We start from the raw sequence: 17,448 nt of genomic DNA on the forward strand, positions 1-17,448 counted from the left end.
TGCCTGCATTCCTACTCAATAGCGACAAATACTCTCCTAGACTTGTCAAGGGCTCTTTTAATACCTTAGCCCGACCCCAAGATCTTAGTGGCCTCACTATCTCTGCTGTCAGGGTCCTTTTATATTACGTGACCTCTGATCTAACGGTTCATCTCCTGGGCTGTCAGTGGCTCCCTTTATATTACGCCGACTCTGATCTAGCGATCACTCCTCCTGGCTGTCAGGGGCTCTTTTATATTAGCTGACTCTTGATCTATGCGGTCACCCACTCCTGGCTGTCAGGACTCTTTTATATAGCCTGACTCTGACATCTGCGGTCACTCTCCTAGCTGTCAGGGCTTCTTTTTTATATAGCTACTGACTAGCCGGTCACTCTCCTGGCTGTCAGGCTCTTATATTAAGCTGACTGATCTAAGCGGTCAACTCCCTGGCTGCCAGGGCTCTTTTATATTAGCTGACTACTCTAAGCAGTCACTCTCCTGGCTGTCAGGCCTCTTTATATTAGCTGACTGATCTAGCGGTCACTCTCTGGCTGTAGGGCTCTTTTAGATAAAGCTGACTGATCAAGCGAGTCATCCCTGGCTGTCAAGGCTCTTTTATATTACTTGACTCTGATCTAGCGATCACTCCCTGGCTGTCAAGGGCTCTTTTATAATTAGCCGAACTCTGATCTAGCGGTCACTCTCCTGGCTGTCAGGGCTCTTATTATTAGCCGACGATCTAAGCGGTACCTCTCCTGGCTGTCAGGGCTCTTTATATAGCTGACTCGATGCTAGCGGTCCACCTGGCTGTCAAGGGCCTCTTTTATTTATCTGACTCTGATTCTAAGCGGTCCAACCTCTCCTGGCTGTCAGGGCTTTTTATATTAGCTGACTGATCTAGCGGTCACTCTCCTCGGCTGTCAGGGCTTTTATATTAGCCGACTGATCTAGCGTCCCACTCTCCTGGCGTCAGCGGCTCTTTTATATTATGCGACTCGATCTAGCGGTCACTCTCCGCTGGCTGTCAGGGCTCTTTTTATATTAGCCGACTTGATCTAGCGGTCACTCTCCTTGGCTGTCAGGGCTCTTTTATATTATAGTGACTGATCTAGCGTCACTCTCCTGGCTGTCAAGGGCTCTTTTATATTAGCTGACCTGGATTCTAGCGGTCACTCCCCTAGCTGATCCAGGGGCTCTTTTTATATTAGCTGACTGATCCTAGCGGTCACTCTTCCTGGCTGTCAGGGCTCTTTTATATTAGCCGACTCTGATCTAGCGGTCACCTCCTGCTGTCAGGGCTCTTTTTTATATTACGCCGACTATGATCTAGCGGTCCACTCTCCTGGCTGTCAGGGCTCTTTTTATATTAAGCTGAACTTGATCTAGCGCATCTCTCCTGGCTGGTTCAGGGCTCTTTGTATAATTAAGCAGACCTCCTGATCTAGCGTGTCAGCTCTCCTGGCTGTCAGGCTCTTTATATTAGCTGACTGCATTCTTAGCGGTCACTCTCCTGCTCGTCAGGCTCTTTTTATATTAGCTGACTGATCTAGCGTCACGACTCTCCCTGGCGTCAGGGCTCTTTTATTATTAGCTGACTCTTGATCTAGTTCGGTCACTCTCCTGGCCTTGTCAGGGTCTTTTATATTAGGCCTGACTCTGATCTAGCGTCACTCTCCTCTTGTCGGGCTCTTTTATATTAGCTGATTCTGATCCTAGCGGTCACTCTCCTTGGCTGTCAGTGGCTCTTTATATTAGCCGACCCCTCGACTACGTCACTCTCCTGGCTGTCAGTCGCTCTTTTATATTAGCTGACTCTGATCTAGCGGTACCACTCTCCTCTGTCAGGGCTCTTCTTATATTAGCTGACTGATCTCCTAGCGGTCACCTCTCCTCGGCTTGTTCAGCTCTTTTAAAATTAGCTGACTGATCCTACGCGGTCACTTTCCTGGCTGTCAGAGTTTTTTTTTTTCTGTTGTCTTTCCTCTCTCTTCTTATTCTTCCTTTTTTTTCTTTTTTTTTTCTTTTCTCTTCCCTTTTTAAGCTCCATTCGTAATCACTTCTTCTTCACTACTTCTTCTCGTCTGTGGTGTCGTTGATGCTTCTGATCTGATTATCTAATTCTGTTGCTTTTCAATGTTCTTATCTTGAGGTTTTTGTAGTTATTTTTTCTTATTTTTAGAGTTTATTCAGAAAGTTTCCAAATATCAGTAAAAACTCTCCCGACTGATGTCTCAGTTCTTTGTTGCAGCGGTGGTCTGCTTGGTAAGGGCAGTCGAATGTCATCTAGTGGTACTAGACTGTGGTCGTCACAGCAGCCGCCACCCGGCTGTGTGTTGTCCACAGGTCCCTTCCTGTTCAGGTGCGGTAGGTGCTCTTTCACCTTCCACTGGGTTCATCTTGTTCATGTGAGCACCTAACTCGCCTTTTTTTTCCTTTGATTCAGTCAGGTTCAATCTTTCGGGTCCCAACGACTTCTCCTTTGTTTGGTGATTGTCCATCGCACAGAGTGCATCTCCGATAAGGTTTGATCCTTATGAATTGAGATAACTTCAGTTTCTCCTGCTCTGTTAATAGCATTGAAGGTGGAACATAGATCTAACCTTGTCATCTTTTTGGATTGTTTCGGGACTGATTCCATTCCTTCTTCCTGCTCCCACATACATCTTTGATTGTGCATAGTCTGTTGTTTCTATACTACTTCACTGTTGCTTCTGTTATGGTCAATGTCATTATTCTTTTGTCTGTTTCTAAACTCAATTGTCCTGTAAAAAAGGAGGCCATTTCAAGAAAGTTTCTTTCTCTAAGGCACCTAGTCTCTCTCTATGGCATCCAGTCTTCTCTATGCCACCCAGTCTCTCTCTATGGCACCCAGTCTCACTCTATGGCACCCAGTCTCTCTCTATGGCATCCAGTCTCTCTCTATGGCATCCAGTCTCTCTCTATGGCACCCAGTCTTCTCTATGGCACCCAGTCTCTCTCTATGGCACCCAGGCTTCTCTCTATGGCATCCAGGCTTCTCTCTATGGCATCCAGTCTTCTCTCTATGGCATCCAGTCTTCTCTCTATGGCACCCAGTCCCTCTCTATGGCACCCAGTCACTCTCTATGGCACCCAATCTCTCTCTAGGGCACACAGTCACTTTCTATGGCACCCAATCTCTCTCTATGGCATCCAGTCTCTCTCTATAGCACCCAGTTTCTCTCTATGGCACCCAGTCTCTCTCTATGGCATCCAGTCTCTCTCTATGGTACCCAGTCTCTCTCTGTGGCACCCAGTCTCTCTCTGTGGCACCCAGTCTCTCTCTGTGGCACACAGTCTCTCTCTATGAAACACAGTCTCTCTCTATGCCACCCAGTCTCTCTCTATGCCACCCAGTCTCTCTCTATGGCACCCAGTCTCTCTCTATGGCACCCAGTCTCTCTCTATGGCACCCAGTCTTCTCTCTATGGCATCCAGTCTTCTCTGTATGGCATCCAGTCTTCTCTCTGTGTTCCCCAGTCTCTCTATGGCACCCAGTCTCTCTATGGCATCCAGTCTTCTCTCTATGGCACCCAGTCTTCTCTCTATGGCACCCAGTCTTCTCTCTATGGCACCCAGTCTCTCTCTATGGCACCCAGTCTTTCTCTATGGCACCAAATCTTCTCTTTGGCACACAGTCTCTCTCTATGGCACACAGTCTCTCTCTATGGGGCAGTCTGTTGAAGATAGATCTCACTAGACATATTTTACTAATGTAAATCCACCCCTAGTCAGTCTGCCCTGGGGGCATGGAGAGACCCTCACACAGTGACCTTCTAGTCAGTCTGCCCTGGGGGCAGGGAGAGACCTTCCCACCGTGACCTTCTAGTCAATCAGGCCCCAGGGCAGGAAGAGACAGGCTGCTCTGTGGGAACCTAACAGCAGCTTAAATGTCTGAGCAGAGAGAAAAAGAGGAGGGATTCTGCTTCATAGACAGACAGTAGTGAGGAAATGTGTTTGTCTGTGCTGATGCTTTTACTACTGTGTCTGTAGTGATGGGTTTACCACTTTTACTACCTCTGAGCCTGGAGCCGTTCMTACAGACATTAAAGAGTAGAGCAGCTCTGTTAACATGCCCTAAACACAGGGAAAGACTTCTCTGATGCTACAGCCAACTAGCCTGGCGACTCAAACAAAATACTTCCACTGCTCTGTCGTTCACCACATGTTTTAGTCTGACACTGCCATCATTGAAGTCGTTTGTGGTGACAAGGGGCACGAGGGGTGTTGCACAAAACAATCGTCTCCAATCAATCAGTGTCAAAGCCAATGATGAATTTACTCACGTTCTGGTTCTGTCTCAACCCATTGGTTTCTGGACCAATCAGATGGCCCCGAATGTGTTCACATTCAGTGAAGGGCCAGGTACTCAGATCCAGACTCATTGCGGAAAAGAAACTAACGTCCTTGGGCGTGGCCTAGTCATCAGCCATCAGGAATATGTTCAGCTCCTTTTGTTGCTATCCCACTCTTTTATTGATCTTATGAACAAAACAGTTCATACAAGGGGATAAGTTATGGTGACTATTTTCATTGGTAAATTTTTTCAATAAGTATCACAGCTGATATGATATGGCAACACCTCTCTTGGTATTGATTGATTTCATTGATTTGACCATTTAAAAAAAAAAAGTACATTCAGTAGTTACATACATTTAGAAAACGATCAAGGATAATACAATCAAGTCACTGACTTATTTCTGTTGTATAGTCTATGCTTGTTAGTGCATGTCAGGTACACAAATACTCTCTGTAGTGTAAATGTTTATATACAGCCGAGGTATTATCCTCTCGTAGGAGACATGCTGTCTCCTCTCTCCKCCAGCCTCGTGCCACTTAGTTCCTCAGACCCTCTCATGATCATAATATATTATTAGTCTGATCCCCTCACTTCTTTCTCTCCTTTTTTCTTTCTCCTTCTTTTTTTTAATCCTCTGCAGCAGCAACTCTGCCAGGGAGAGAGGGACTGAGAGAGAGCGAGCGGTAGAGAGAGGGAGAGATATTTGCTTAACCAAATCTTCTAAAGAGGCACCCCCTTCTTTGATCCTCTCCCAACTTTACTGCGTCCGCTTTCATTTGGTCATCTGTCAGTTGGCTGTGCTGCGTAGGATGAGAGGAAGCAGACACAGAGAAACAGAGACAATAGTCCAKGTCTTACTCCTCTCTCTCGCGCGCTATTTTTCCCTGTAACTTTTTCATCTGGCTTACTCCCTCTCGCTTTCTTTCCCTACTCCCTCTATCTCTCTCACTTCCTCTCAATCCAGTTGAAGTCATGCTGGCACTGGCAGGTTTCTTTTTCAACGTCAGAGATTTGGATGGCATGTCTGTAACTCTGTATGTGTAGGTTAGTGTTCTCAAGAGCACCTCTTTGATGGCATGCCAGAGTGAGCCAGGGTTCGCCCTCTTTGTTGGTCACTTGGAGTGCCAACAACAAATCCAAACTCAACACACAAGCATACACACACACTACGGTACAGACAGCATTCTTCTGTAGTATGAGAATAATACTGTAAAGTGATTAAGTTCTATGTTCCACTGGTGAAACGACTTGATTTGTTTTGTGATGATGTCATGTTATGTCTCCATTAAATCAGTGATGTCATTTCCCTTACCCCTCCTCCTATTGTATTCCAGCCAGGAGAACGGTCATGTTAGAGCTTTCCATGGCTCAAAGATGTCATTGTAATCTCCCACAAAAGAGAGAGCTCCTTTTTAATCTTCCTCCTCTTCATTCTCTCTCTCCGCTCCTCCACCCCTCCATTAGCAGGGAAATTGAGTGTTTTGCCCTTTCTCGCTCTCTCTCTCTTCTCGTCCTCCCTCTCCTCCTGCTCTGTTGTGTCATCCATTCAACAGTTCACACACATCCGCTCCTAGAATGGTCCATCCGAGTTAAAATGACACACTCTGTTCTCTCTCTGTCTTTCTCTCCCTCCACAGTGAACACCTGTCGTGCTCGTTTCCCTTCTTCCTCCACGGGGAGAGTAACGTGTGCACCAGCGTGGAGATCAACCAGCACCAGCCTGTCTACCACCTGAGTGACGAGCACCTCACCCTGGCCCAGCAGGCCTCCAGCCCCTTCCAAGGTGGGTGGAGTGTACACACATGTGGACACACACACACATGCAGATGCACACAGGCGCACGCATGCAGACACACACACACACACACGTTTTTTTTACTTTCCTTGTGGGGACCAAACAGTTGATTCCCATTCAAAATCCTATTTTCCATAACCCTAACCTTAACACCAAACCCCTAATCCTAACTCCTAAACCTAACCCCTAACCCTAATAGTGTTGCACGGGATACCGAAACATTGATACTTTTTGATACTAGAACATGAAAAACGGTTTGGTACTAGAATTTGGGTTACTTTCGGTACTTCTGTCAAATGTGTCTCACGGAACAACCCTGTCTATCAGCACAGCCAACCCCTCATTGCTAGCCTGCACTGGGAGTCTGGGCTGCATCTTGTTAGCTCCCCACTCATGATGCACAGAAGTTAACACACTTGAATAATGCAACACGGCATGTAGAAAGGATGAAACTGTTCATTACTGTTCGCAAAACACTGTCCATATAGGCTAGAACACTTTACAATGCGATACCAGTAACRTCCAGCTTTGTAGGCTAACTTTCCTTGCTAGCTGACAGCTAAAGCTAACATCAATTAGTACTTTGTTTGTGAAAATATGCAAACCATAACGCAGAACATGCTAATTTCAAAGCTGATTGCCACCAAAAACTTTAATCATTAACTTATTCGGTCATCGTGTCATGCCCTGACCGTAGAGAGCGTTTTTTGTCTCTATTTTGGTTTGGTCAGGGTGTGATTTGAGTGGACAGTCTATGTTCTATGTTCTATGATTTTCTATTTCTATGTGTTTGGCAGGGTGTGGTTCTCAATCAGAGGCAGCTGTCTATCGTTGTCTCTGATTGAGAACCATACTTAGGTTGCCTTTTCCCACCTGTATTTGTGGGTAGTTGTCCTTGTTTAGTTGCCTGTGAGCAATACGTTGGCTTCACGTTTCGTTTTGTTGTTTTGTGAGTTTGTTAAGTGTTCTTCGTTTAATAAATAGAAGAATGGATTTTAATCACGCTGCGCCTTGGTCCACTCCTTTAAACGGCCGTGACACATCGTGAATAACATCATTTCTGGTTAAAGAGACAAAGCACATTTTTATAAAAGAAGCTACTTCTATGCAAATGTTGTTGATCATTACAATAAGTCCCACATGGAAGGGAAACAGATTGTTTGTCATCTGTAACCCCATAAAATAAGCCAGAACAAACAATGCATATACACACTCCTATTGAATATGCATTCACCTGTATTGTGGATMGGCCTAGGCTACATCTTGATTTACCCAGTTTACTACTGAAATAAATTATTACCATTATGTAGTTAGATTGGTAAAAACAAAGTCAAATTGATTGTATGATTTTATGATTGATTCATTAATCCGTAGATGGCTGTCTCAAAAAAATTGTAATGTAAATGTAATGATATTGAACTCAAAAGATGCCCAATGATTGAACAGAGCAGTAGCTGAGTTTATCTGTCTGGATCAAGTGGCATTCAGTGACTTTGGCTAATATGCCTTCTTTATTTGCCGTGGTATCRTTTTGGTATCGAGTATCGTGATGGTGTCGAGTATTGTGATGCTAAACCGTGTATCGGCATCAAAGTCAAAATTCTGTTATCATGACAACACTAAACCCTCATTCTTACCCTAACCCTAATTGTAACCCTTGTTCTGGCAAAATGTCCCCAATTATTACTATCCTTGTGAGGACTTCTGGTCTCCACAAGGATAATAAAACCAAAACACACACACACACCACACACGCACGCACGCACGCACGCACGCACTGCACGCACGCACGCACGCACGCACGCACGCACGCACGCACGCACACACACACACACACACACACACACACACACACACACACACACACACACACACACACACACACACACACACACACACACACACACACACACACACACACACACACTGCTCTGTTCTCTGCTCTGTGTCGTGTATCTAATAGAAGACAAGGGTAATCCTCAGGTATTAAGAACAGGCTCCTCCTCTCTTCTCCTCTCCTCCTCTCCGCCTCGCTTCATCAAACAGCCTGACAGTAATGATGTGCCACCAGCAGCCCTCACACACCTCTCTCTGTCCCTCCGCCCTCTTTCCCCTTCTTCTGGCTTTTCCCTGTCCTTTTCCTACTCCTCCTCACATACCCTTCCCCAATACCTCCACCTCTCCCCTGCCACCACCACCTCCCATTCTACTTCTCTTCTTGTTCTCCCTCTCCCTCCACCTTCCTCAACCTCTTCTCCCTCCCTCCTTCCCTTCTTCTAGCCCTCAGAGGGCTGTCCCCACTAGCTGAGCTCTGCTGCTATAGACATCTGTACAATTAGCGGGGCCCAACGGCAGCAGCAAAGAAGCAGCAAAGACGGCGCCAGGCAGCGTGTATAACACAGACACACAGAGAAGTGGGAGAGACTACACCGCAACAAAAGAGATCCCAACAAAAGAAAGAGAGCGGGAGAGGCTCCCTCACTACAGAGGAGAAGGAGGGGGAGGGAAGCTTGAAGAAGCGATCATTACACCAGGCACAAGGGCTTTGCCTTAGGTTAGGGAACAAAATGCCACCTCCGCTCTTCTCTTCCTCTCAACTCCTCTCTCAGTTAGACTCTGAGTAATTCCTCAGCCCCCCCTGCATCCCCTCTCCACCCACCTAATAATGGTGATCACTTTGTCCATTCTCTGATCTGACTGGAGCACAGCGGCAGCGCGGCACAGGGAAAACTAGTTGTGCAGAGCCTGTGGTTTAGCGGTAGGCCTAACGCTCCCAGCCAATCACATATACTCAACTCCCCGCCGCAGACCAGGTTTAATCCCCGTATCCACCCTTCCTACTGTTTTCCCACTTGCCTGTCTCCCCTTCTGTTTCCAGCTGTCTGAATAAAGTGTATAAATGAAATATTCAAATTTTAAACCCCTTATATTAAAGCCTGCTGGTCTATATAATCAATAGCAGGGTATTGAATGTAATTCCAGTAATGGTAGAGAGGGATTGTTTTTTTGCATGGCATGTCGATAGATAGATAGATCTACACAGCACAGCATAGCACTACACTGTGTGACTCTCTCACTCTCTCTTTAGTCACTAGTGGGGTTGCAAAGGGTTGGCAACTTTCTGGGAATTTCCGGGATTTTTCCGGTAAATTTCAATGGAAAGTTAAGCCCGGGAATTTGGGGAATTTTGCTTAAATTCATTAAAAAAAGTTAGCTTATAACAGTGAACCTTTTTTTGTGGGATACACATAAGGCAATTCTAGGTCTTGTGGCATATTTTGGTTAAACTATCCCCAATTCAAAGGAATTGCAACCCTCTGCATGCACAGCGCATTCTTCCATCACATGTATAGCTGATTCTCAAGATCTTGCACACTAATGAGATGCTATTGAGCCTACACTACTACACTGTCTGAGCCAAGGACTACATGTTTTCTGGTAAGTTTTGATTACAATACTTGGTGGGGTGAATATATTTTATATGACATACATGATTTTTTGTTAACTAGTAAATAGTAGCCTACAGCAAAGTGTTTAATTAATTTCTAACTTTTTAATTTCTGCTAGTTAGTTTTTGCTACCATGTGGGTTTTTAGCTTGCTTGAGCCTGCTAACTGAGGAGTGTTAATTCACCTGTTTCCGTACATGTTTCATTTTAAAACATGTATCTTACAAAGCAGTTGTTTAATCTAACTGCTTAAATATTTTCTGTACATGGAATTGTATTATTTATTTATTTATTACAATTTTGTTTCTAATCTTTACAGGAAAATGCCACGGGCACTATCTGATGTGTGTAGACATTTCACTGCAGCTAATGTAGAAGGAAAAGCTGTGTACATTTGCAAATACTGTTCCAAATCATATGTGAAGAATGCAACAAAGATGTAGAATCATCTGGCCAAGTGCATAAAGTTCCCTCAGCGCTCACTACAAGCAACCTCTGACAAAAGTCCCTCTACTTCTATTTGAGGTGAAAATGATGAATCAGACACCTTATCGATAGCACCAGCTCATGGTACTCCTGGAATCAGAAGGTTTTTTGACTCAAYGGAGGAACGTAGTCAGATAAATGCTGTTGAATGTCTTGCTCGAGTTGTGTATGCAGCTGGTTCACCTCTGATGCTCACAGGCAATGTGTATTGGAAGAGATTTCTGAATGTTCTTTGCCCAGCTGACACCCCTCCAACCAGACATGCTTTATCTACTCATTTGCTGGATGCAAAGTTCAACAGAGTTCAAGTGAAGGTCAAGCAAATCATAGAGAAAGCAGACTGTATTGCAATCATCTCTGATGGGTGGTCGAATGTTCGTGGGAAAGGAATAATTAACTACATCATCTCCACCCCTCAACCAGTATTCTACAAGAGCACAGACACAAGGGACAACAGACACACCGGTCTCTACATTGCAGATGAGCTGAAGGCTCATGACCTTGGACCACAGAAGGTATTTGCACTGGTGACAGACAATGCTGCGAACATGAAGGCTGCTTGGTCTAAAGTGGAGTCCTACCCTCACATCACACCCATTGGCTGTGCTGCTCCTCAAGAACATCATGGCACTGAAAACAATGGATACACTTTACAAGAGAGCCAAGGAAATGGTTAGGTACGTGAATGGTCATCAAGTTACAGCAGCAATCTACCTCACCAAGCAAAGTGAGAAGAATAAGAGCACCACATTGAAACTGCCAAGCAACACCCGTTAGGGTGTTCCTCCTGGAGAGGAAGGAGTCCCTTCAAGAAATGGCCATATCACAGTCTGCCGATATGGACAGCCCCATCAACAGGATCCTCCTGGATGATGTATTTTGGGAGAGAGTGGTAAGCAGCCTGAAACTCCTGAAACCTATAGCAGTAGCCATTGCACGGATTGAGGGAGACAATGCCATCCTGTCTGATGTTCAGACTCTGCTTGCAGATGTAAGAGAAGAAATCCGTACTGCCCTGCCCACTTCACTGTTGCTCCAWGCAKRGGAAACTGCAGTTCTGGAATACATCAAAAAGCGTGAAGACTGCTGCCTGAAGCCCATACAYGCYGCAGCGTACATGTTGGACCCCAAGTATGCTGGCAAGAGCATCCTGGCTGGTGCAGAGATGAACAAGGTCTATGGTGTCATCACTACCTTGTCTCGCCACCTTGGCCTGGATGAGGGCAAGGTTCTTGGCAGTCTGGCGAAGTACACTACCAAGCATGGTCTTTGGGATGGAGATGCAATATGGCAGTCGTGCCAACATATCTCATCAGCCACCTGGTGGAAGGGACTTTGTGGATCTGAGGCTCTTTCCCCTGTTGCCTCCATCATCCTCCAAATCCCACCAACATCAGCCGCCTCAGAGCGCAACTGGTCCTTGTTTGGGAACACACACACACCAAAGCACGCAACAGGCTGACCAATACAAGGGTTGACAAATTGGTGGCCATCCTGGCAAATTTGAGGCTTTTTGAGCCTGACAATGAGCCATCCTCAACAAGGTTGGAAAGTGACAGTGAAGATGAGGCCTCAGAGTCTGATGTTCARGAGGTGGACATTGAGGAGGTCCAGGGAGAAGACATGGAAGCCTGAGAGGAAGACAACCAAAGCTTTAGTTTCCAGACTATAATTTTACAGATGTATATTGAAAACATTTTTGGGAGATGCGATGTATCATTAGGTATCATTCAATATTCCCTTTCTTTTGTTGTTCAGTGAAATCATCTCATGTGAAGAGTCAACTCATTTAATTAAAGTTCAATTCATAACAAATGTTTTATTTTTTTTCTATTGGAAGGATTAAATCATTTGCAATTATGTCTACTTATGATAAGGTAAAAGGTTTATGAATCTGTCTCCATATGATATGGTAAATATATCCAATACAAAAAACATCTACATTWAAATGGTATTAACTACATTTAAACATCTACATTTAAATGGTATTAACTACAAATACCTAGGTGTCTGGTTAGACTGTAAACTCTCCTTTCAGACTCACATTAAGCMTCTCCAATCCGAAATGAAATCTAGAATCGGCTTCCTATTTCGCAACAAAGCCTCCTTCACCCACATACCCTCGTAAAACTGACTAGGCCCCAACACTCTACTCAGCAAACTGGATGTAGTCTATCACAGTGCCATCCGTTTTATCACCAAAGCCCTATATACTACCCACCATTGCGGCCTCTATGCCCTCGTTGGCTGGCCCTCACTACATATCCGTCGCCAAACCCACTTACTCCAGGTCATCTATGTCTTTGCTAGGTAACGCCCCGCCTTATTTCAGCTCACTGGTCACCATAGCAACACCTACCCATTGCACGCGCTCTAGCAGGTATATTGCACTGTTCATCCCCAAAGCCAACACCGCCTTTCCTTCCAGTTCTCTGCTGCCAATGACTGGAACGAATTGCAAAAATCTCTGAAGCTCAAGTCTTATATATCCCTCTCTAACTTTAAGGATCAGCTGTCAGAGCAGCTTACCGATCACTGTACCTGTACACAGCCAATCTGTAAATAGCACACCCGACTACCTCATCCCCATATTATTACTTACGCTCTTGCTCTTTTGCACCGGAGTATCTCTACTTGCACATCATCAGCTGCACATGTATCACTCCTGTATTAATGCTAAGTTGTAATTATGTTTCGCCTCTAGGGCCTATTTATTGCCTTACCTCCCTACTCTTCTACATTTGCACACACTGTACATAGATCTTTCTGTTTTTCTTTTCGTCCATAAGGTGTATTTTTATCAGTTTTTTAAAATCGGATTTAACTGCTTGCATCAGTTACCTGATGTGGAATTTTGTTCCATGTAGTCATGGCTCTATGTAGTACTGTGCGCCTCCCATAGTCTATTCTTGACTTGGGGATTGTGAAGAGACCTTTAGTGGCATGTCTTCTGGGTTATGCATGGCTGTGTGCTAGTAGTTAAAACAGACATCTTGGTACATTCAGCATGTCAATACTTATTATAAAAACAAGTAGTGATGAAGTCAATCTTTCCTCCACTTTGAGCCATGAGAGATTTACATGTATATTATTTATGTTATCTCTCTGTGTACATTTAAGGGCCAACCATGCTGCCCTGATATGAGCCAATTGCAATTTTCAGAGGTCTCTCTTTGTGGCACCTGACCACACGACTGAACAGTAGTACAGCAGAGTAGCACTTTATTATGGAAAGACTACTCCCCATTTTAGCTATTGTTGTATCAACATGTTTTGACCATGACAGTTTACAATCCAGGGTTAGTCCAAGCAGTTTAGTCACCTCAACTTGCTCAATTTCCAAATGATTTATTACAAGATTTAGTTGAGGTTTAGGGTTTAGTAAATTATTTGTCCCAAATACAAATGCTTTTAGTTTGATAAATGTTGATCTAACTTATTCCTTGCCACCCATTCTGAAACTAACTGCAACTCTTTGTTCAGTGTTGCAGTGATTTCACTCACTGTAGTAGCTGACATGTATAGTGTTCAGTCATCCTCATGCATCAACACACTTGCTTTACTTATGTCATTAGTAAATATTGAAAAAAGTAAGGTGCTTAGACAGCTGCCTTGGGGAATTCCTGATTCTACCTGAATTATGTTGGAGAGGCTTCCATTTAAAGAACACCCTCTGTGATCTGTTAGACAACTCTTTATCCACAATATAGCAGGGGGTGTAAAGCCATAACACATACGTTGTTCCATCAGCAGACTATGATCGATAATGTCAAAAGCCACACTGAAGTCTAACAAAACAGCTCCCACAATCTCTTTATAATCAATTTCTCTCAGCCAATCATCAGTCATTTGTGTAAGTGCTGTGCTTGTTGAATGTCCTTCCCTTTAAGCATGCTGAAAGTCTGTTTTCAATATGTTTCCAGTAAAATAGCATTGTATCTGGTCAAACATTTATTTTCAAAAAGTTTACTTAGGGTTGGTATCAGGCTGATTGGTTGGCTATTTGAGCCAGTAAAGGGGCTTCACTATTCTTGGGTAGCGGAATTACTTTGGCTTCTCTCCAGGCCTGAGGGCACACACTTTCTAATAGGCTTAGATTGAAGATATGGCAAATAGGAGTGGCGATATCATCCGCTATTATACTTTGTGATTTTCCATGCAAGTTGTCAGACCCCTGTGGCWTGTCATTGATAGACAACAATAATTGTTTTACTTCTTCAGCGCTCACTTTACGGAATTCAAAATTACAGTGCTTGTCTTTCATCATTTGATCAGTTATACTTGGATGTGTAGATGTATGCTAGATCAGGTTTAGGTCAAGTCTATCAGATAGTGGACCAGACCCTTAGCTACTGTACTGCACTGCTCTTTTACCAATATACCAACCTGTCCATAGCATGTATGGGACTTGAGGTGGCAGACTGAAAGACATGCTGCTCTATGTGTTTGGTTACATATTGCACAGACAAATGGATCAATGGTTTAATGTGGAGTCAATTGTCCTCTGGTCATCAAAGATGTTTATCTTCAATCAAATACAGTGTTTAATGCACTGTGGTGGGACCACTGATGTGACCAGTACTGTATGTCAGAGCACTCCCCATCTTCCAATGGGTAATGTTGTGTGTTTGACATAAGTACAAACTAGAGGTCGACCGATTAATCGGAATGGCCGATTGTAATTTTGGACGCCGGTTTTGCCGATTATTTTTTATTTTWWATTTTTTTTACACCTTAATTTAACTAGGCAAGTCAGTTAAGAACACATTCTTATTTTCAATGACGGCCTAGGAACGGTAGGTTAACTGCCTTGTTCAGGGGAAGAATGACAGATTTTTACCTTGTCAGCTCAGGGATTCAATCTTGCAACCTTATGGTTAACTAGTCCAACGCTCTAACCACCTGCCTCACGAGGAGCCCGCCTGTTACGCGAATGCAGTAAGAAGCCAAGGTAAGTTGCTAGCTAGCATTAAACTTATCTTATAAAAAACAATCAATCAATCAATCATAATCACTAGTTATAACTACACATGGTTGAAGATTTTACTAGTTTATCTAATGTGTCCTGCGTTGCATATAATCAATGCAGTGCGCATTCGCGAAAAAGGACTGTTGTTGCTCCAACGTGTACCTAWCCATAAACATCCTTGCCTTTCTTAAAATCAATACACAGAAGTATATATTTTTAAACCTGCATATTTAGCTAAAAGAATTCCAGGTTAGCAGGCAATGTTAACCAGGTGAAATTGTGTCACTTCTCTTGCGTTCATTGCACGCAGAGTCAGAGTATATGCAGTTTGGGCCGCTTGGCTCTTTGCGAACTAATTTGCCAGAATATTACGTAATTATGACATAACATTGAAGGTTGTGCAATGTAACAGGAATATTTAGAYTTATGGATGCCACCCGTTAGATAAAATACRGAACGGTTCCATATTTCACTGAAAGAATAAACGTTTTGTTTTCGAAATGATAGTTTCCGGATTCGACCATATTAATGACCTAAGGCTCGTATTTCTGTGTGTTATTATGTTATAATTAAGTCTATGATTTTATAGAGCAGTCTGACTGAGCGATGGTAGGCACCAGCAGGCTCGTAAGCATTCATTCAAACAGCACTTTCATGCGTTTTGCCAGCAGCTCTTCGCAATGCTTCAAGCATTGAGCTGTTTATGACTTCAAGCCTATCAACTCCCGAGATTAGGCTGGTGTAACCGATGTGAAATGGCTAGCTAGTTAGCGGGGTGCGCGCTAATAGCGTTTCAAACGTCACTCGCTCTGAGACTTGGAGTAGTTGTTCCCCTTGCTCTGCATGGGTAACGCTGCTTCGAGGGTGGCTGTTGTCGAGGTTTTCCGGGTCGAGCCCAGGTAGCGGCGAGGAGAGGGATGGAAGCTATACTGTTACACTGGCAATACTAAAGTGCCTATAAGAACATTCAATAGTCAAAGGTATATGAAATACAAATGGTATAGAGAGAAATAGTCCTATAATGACTACAACCTAAAACTTCTTAACTGGGAATATTGAAGACTCATGTTAAAAGGAACCACCAGCTTTCATATGTTTTCATGTTCTGAGCAAGGAACTTAAACGTTAGCTTTTTTTACATGGCACTTTTACTTCTCCAACACTGTTTTTGCATTATTTAAACCAAATTGAACATGTTTCATTATTTATTTGAGGCTAAATTTATTTTATTGATGTAATATATTAAGTTAAAATAAGTGTTCATTCAGTATTGTTGTAATTGTCATTATTACAAATAAATGTAAAAAATCGTCCGATTAATCGGTATGAGCTTTTTTTGGTCCTCCAATAATCGGTATCGGCGTTGAAAAATCATATTCGGTCGACCTCTAGTACAAACCAAAGGCTGAATTCCTAGGGTGTGTGCAAGTGTGTGTTCTAGCCACAAGTTGTCTGTTTTAGTAGATTGAGCGTAGCGGCAGATAAGGGCTGATATGTGCTAGTCTCCCTCCCTCTCCCCCACCACTCACCTCTGACAGGCTTGGTTTAGTGTGCGGTAGAGCGCTCCAGCCTCTTCAGGATATGACCTCATAAAACAGCGCAGAGTGAATGTAATGAACTCTCAGCCCATTTAACTGATCTGAGCATATTTGACATGTCTTCAGGGAGATGGAGACAGAGAGAGAAGGGGAGATGGAAGGAGGTAGGGAGAGAGGGCGGGATAAAGGAAACATTTCATAATTGTGTTGGATTTGATCTTTTCCCCTTGCGCTGCTAGATATTTTTATTTCGTTCCAAATAGAAATGCATACACAAAGAGAACGGGTATGTAGTAATCATATCAACAGGAATTAAATTCAAACTCTCTCTGTGATGTGTAGTGCTTGTGTTTCTGCAATGCAAATGACCTTAGGTTCTCCCTTAATAGTCAATCCATTTCTGCTGAAGCAGTTGTTGGATGTAAGAATGAATGAAGTCCTGGAGTCCTGGCTGTGTTGTGTGATCTGGAGTGGACCGCATAGAACATCAGAGGTGTGTATGAGTCAGTTAGTCAGTCAGTCTGTCTGTTTCCTGTTTGGATGTTCACTCAATTGTCTGGTGAGGTCACCATCCACTTGCTACTTACTACTTACTCCACCCAATCTCAGTGTGGTGCAAATATGAATATAGATTGACTAGCCTTCTTATAAGGTCCTGACCTTGAGTGGCTTGTGTTTAGCTGGCCAGCACCCTGTGTTCTAGATGTTCTCTTTCTCTAATACGCTGTGTTCCCTGTGAGATTGCCTTCTCTTCCCCTCCTCCCTCACGCCCACCAGCCAGCCCCTGTTATGTGGCGAAGGAGGAGAGATGATGAATCTCTGTCTGTCTGTCTGTCTGTCTGTCTGTCTGTCTGTCTGTCTGTCTGTCTGTCTGTCTGTCTGTCTGTCTGTCTGTCTGTCTGTCTGTCTGTCT

General features: G+C 43.8%; 1 protein-coding gene across 2 annotated transcripts in view; it reads left to right on the forward strand.

Moving 5' to 3' along the window:
- The window catches only part of med13a (mediator complex subunit 13a), a 106,389-nt gene that overhangs the window by 51,398 nt on the left and 37,543 nt on the right, over positions 1–17,448 (forward strand). For both annotated transcript variants that reach the window (XM_024012339.1, XM_070449402.1), the window contains exon 4: positions 5,937–6,082. In XM_024012339.1, coding sequence (XP_023868107.1) covers positions 5,937–6,082 — 146 coding nt within the window. The remainder of the gene's footprint in view (positions 1–5,936; positions 6,083–17,448) is intronic.

Source organism: Salvelinus sp. IW2-2015, linkage group LG20 (assembly GCF_002910315.2).
Source record: "Salvelinus sp. IW2-2015 linkage group LG20, ASM291031v2, whole genome shotgun sequence".
NCBI lineage: Eukaryota > Metazoa > Chordata > Actinopteri > Salmoniformes > Salmonidae > Salvelinus > Salvelinus sp. IW2-2015.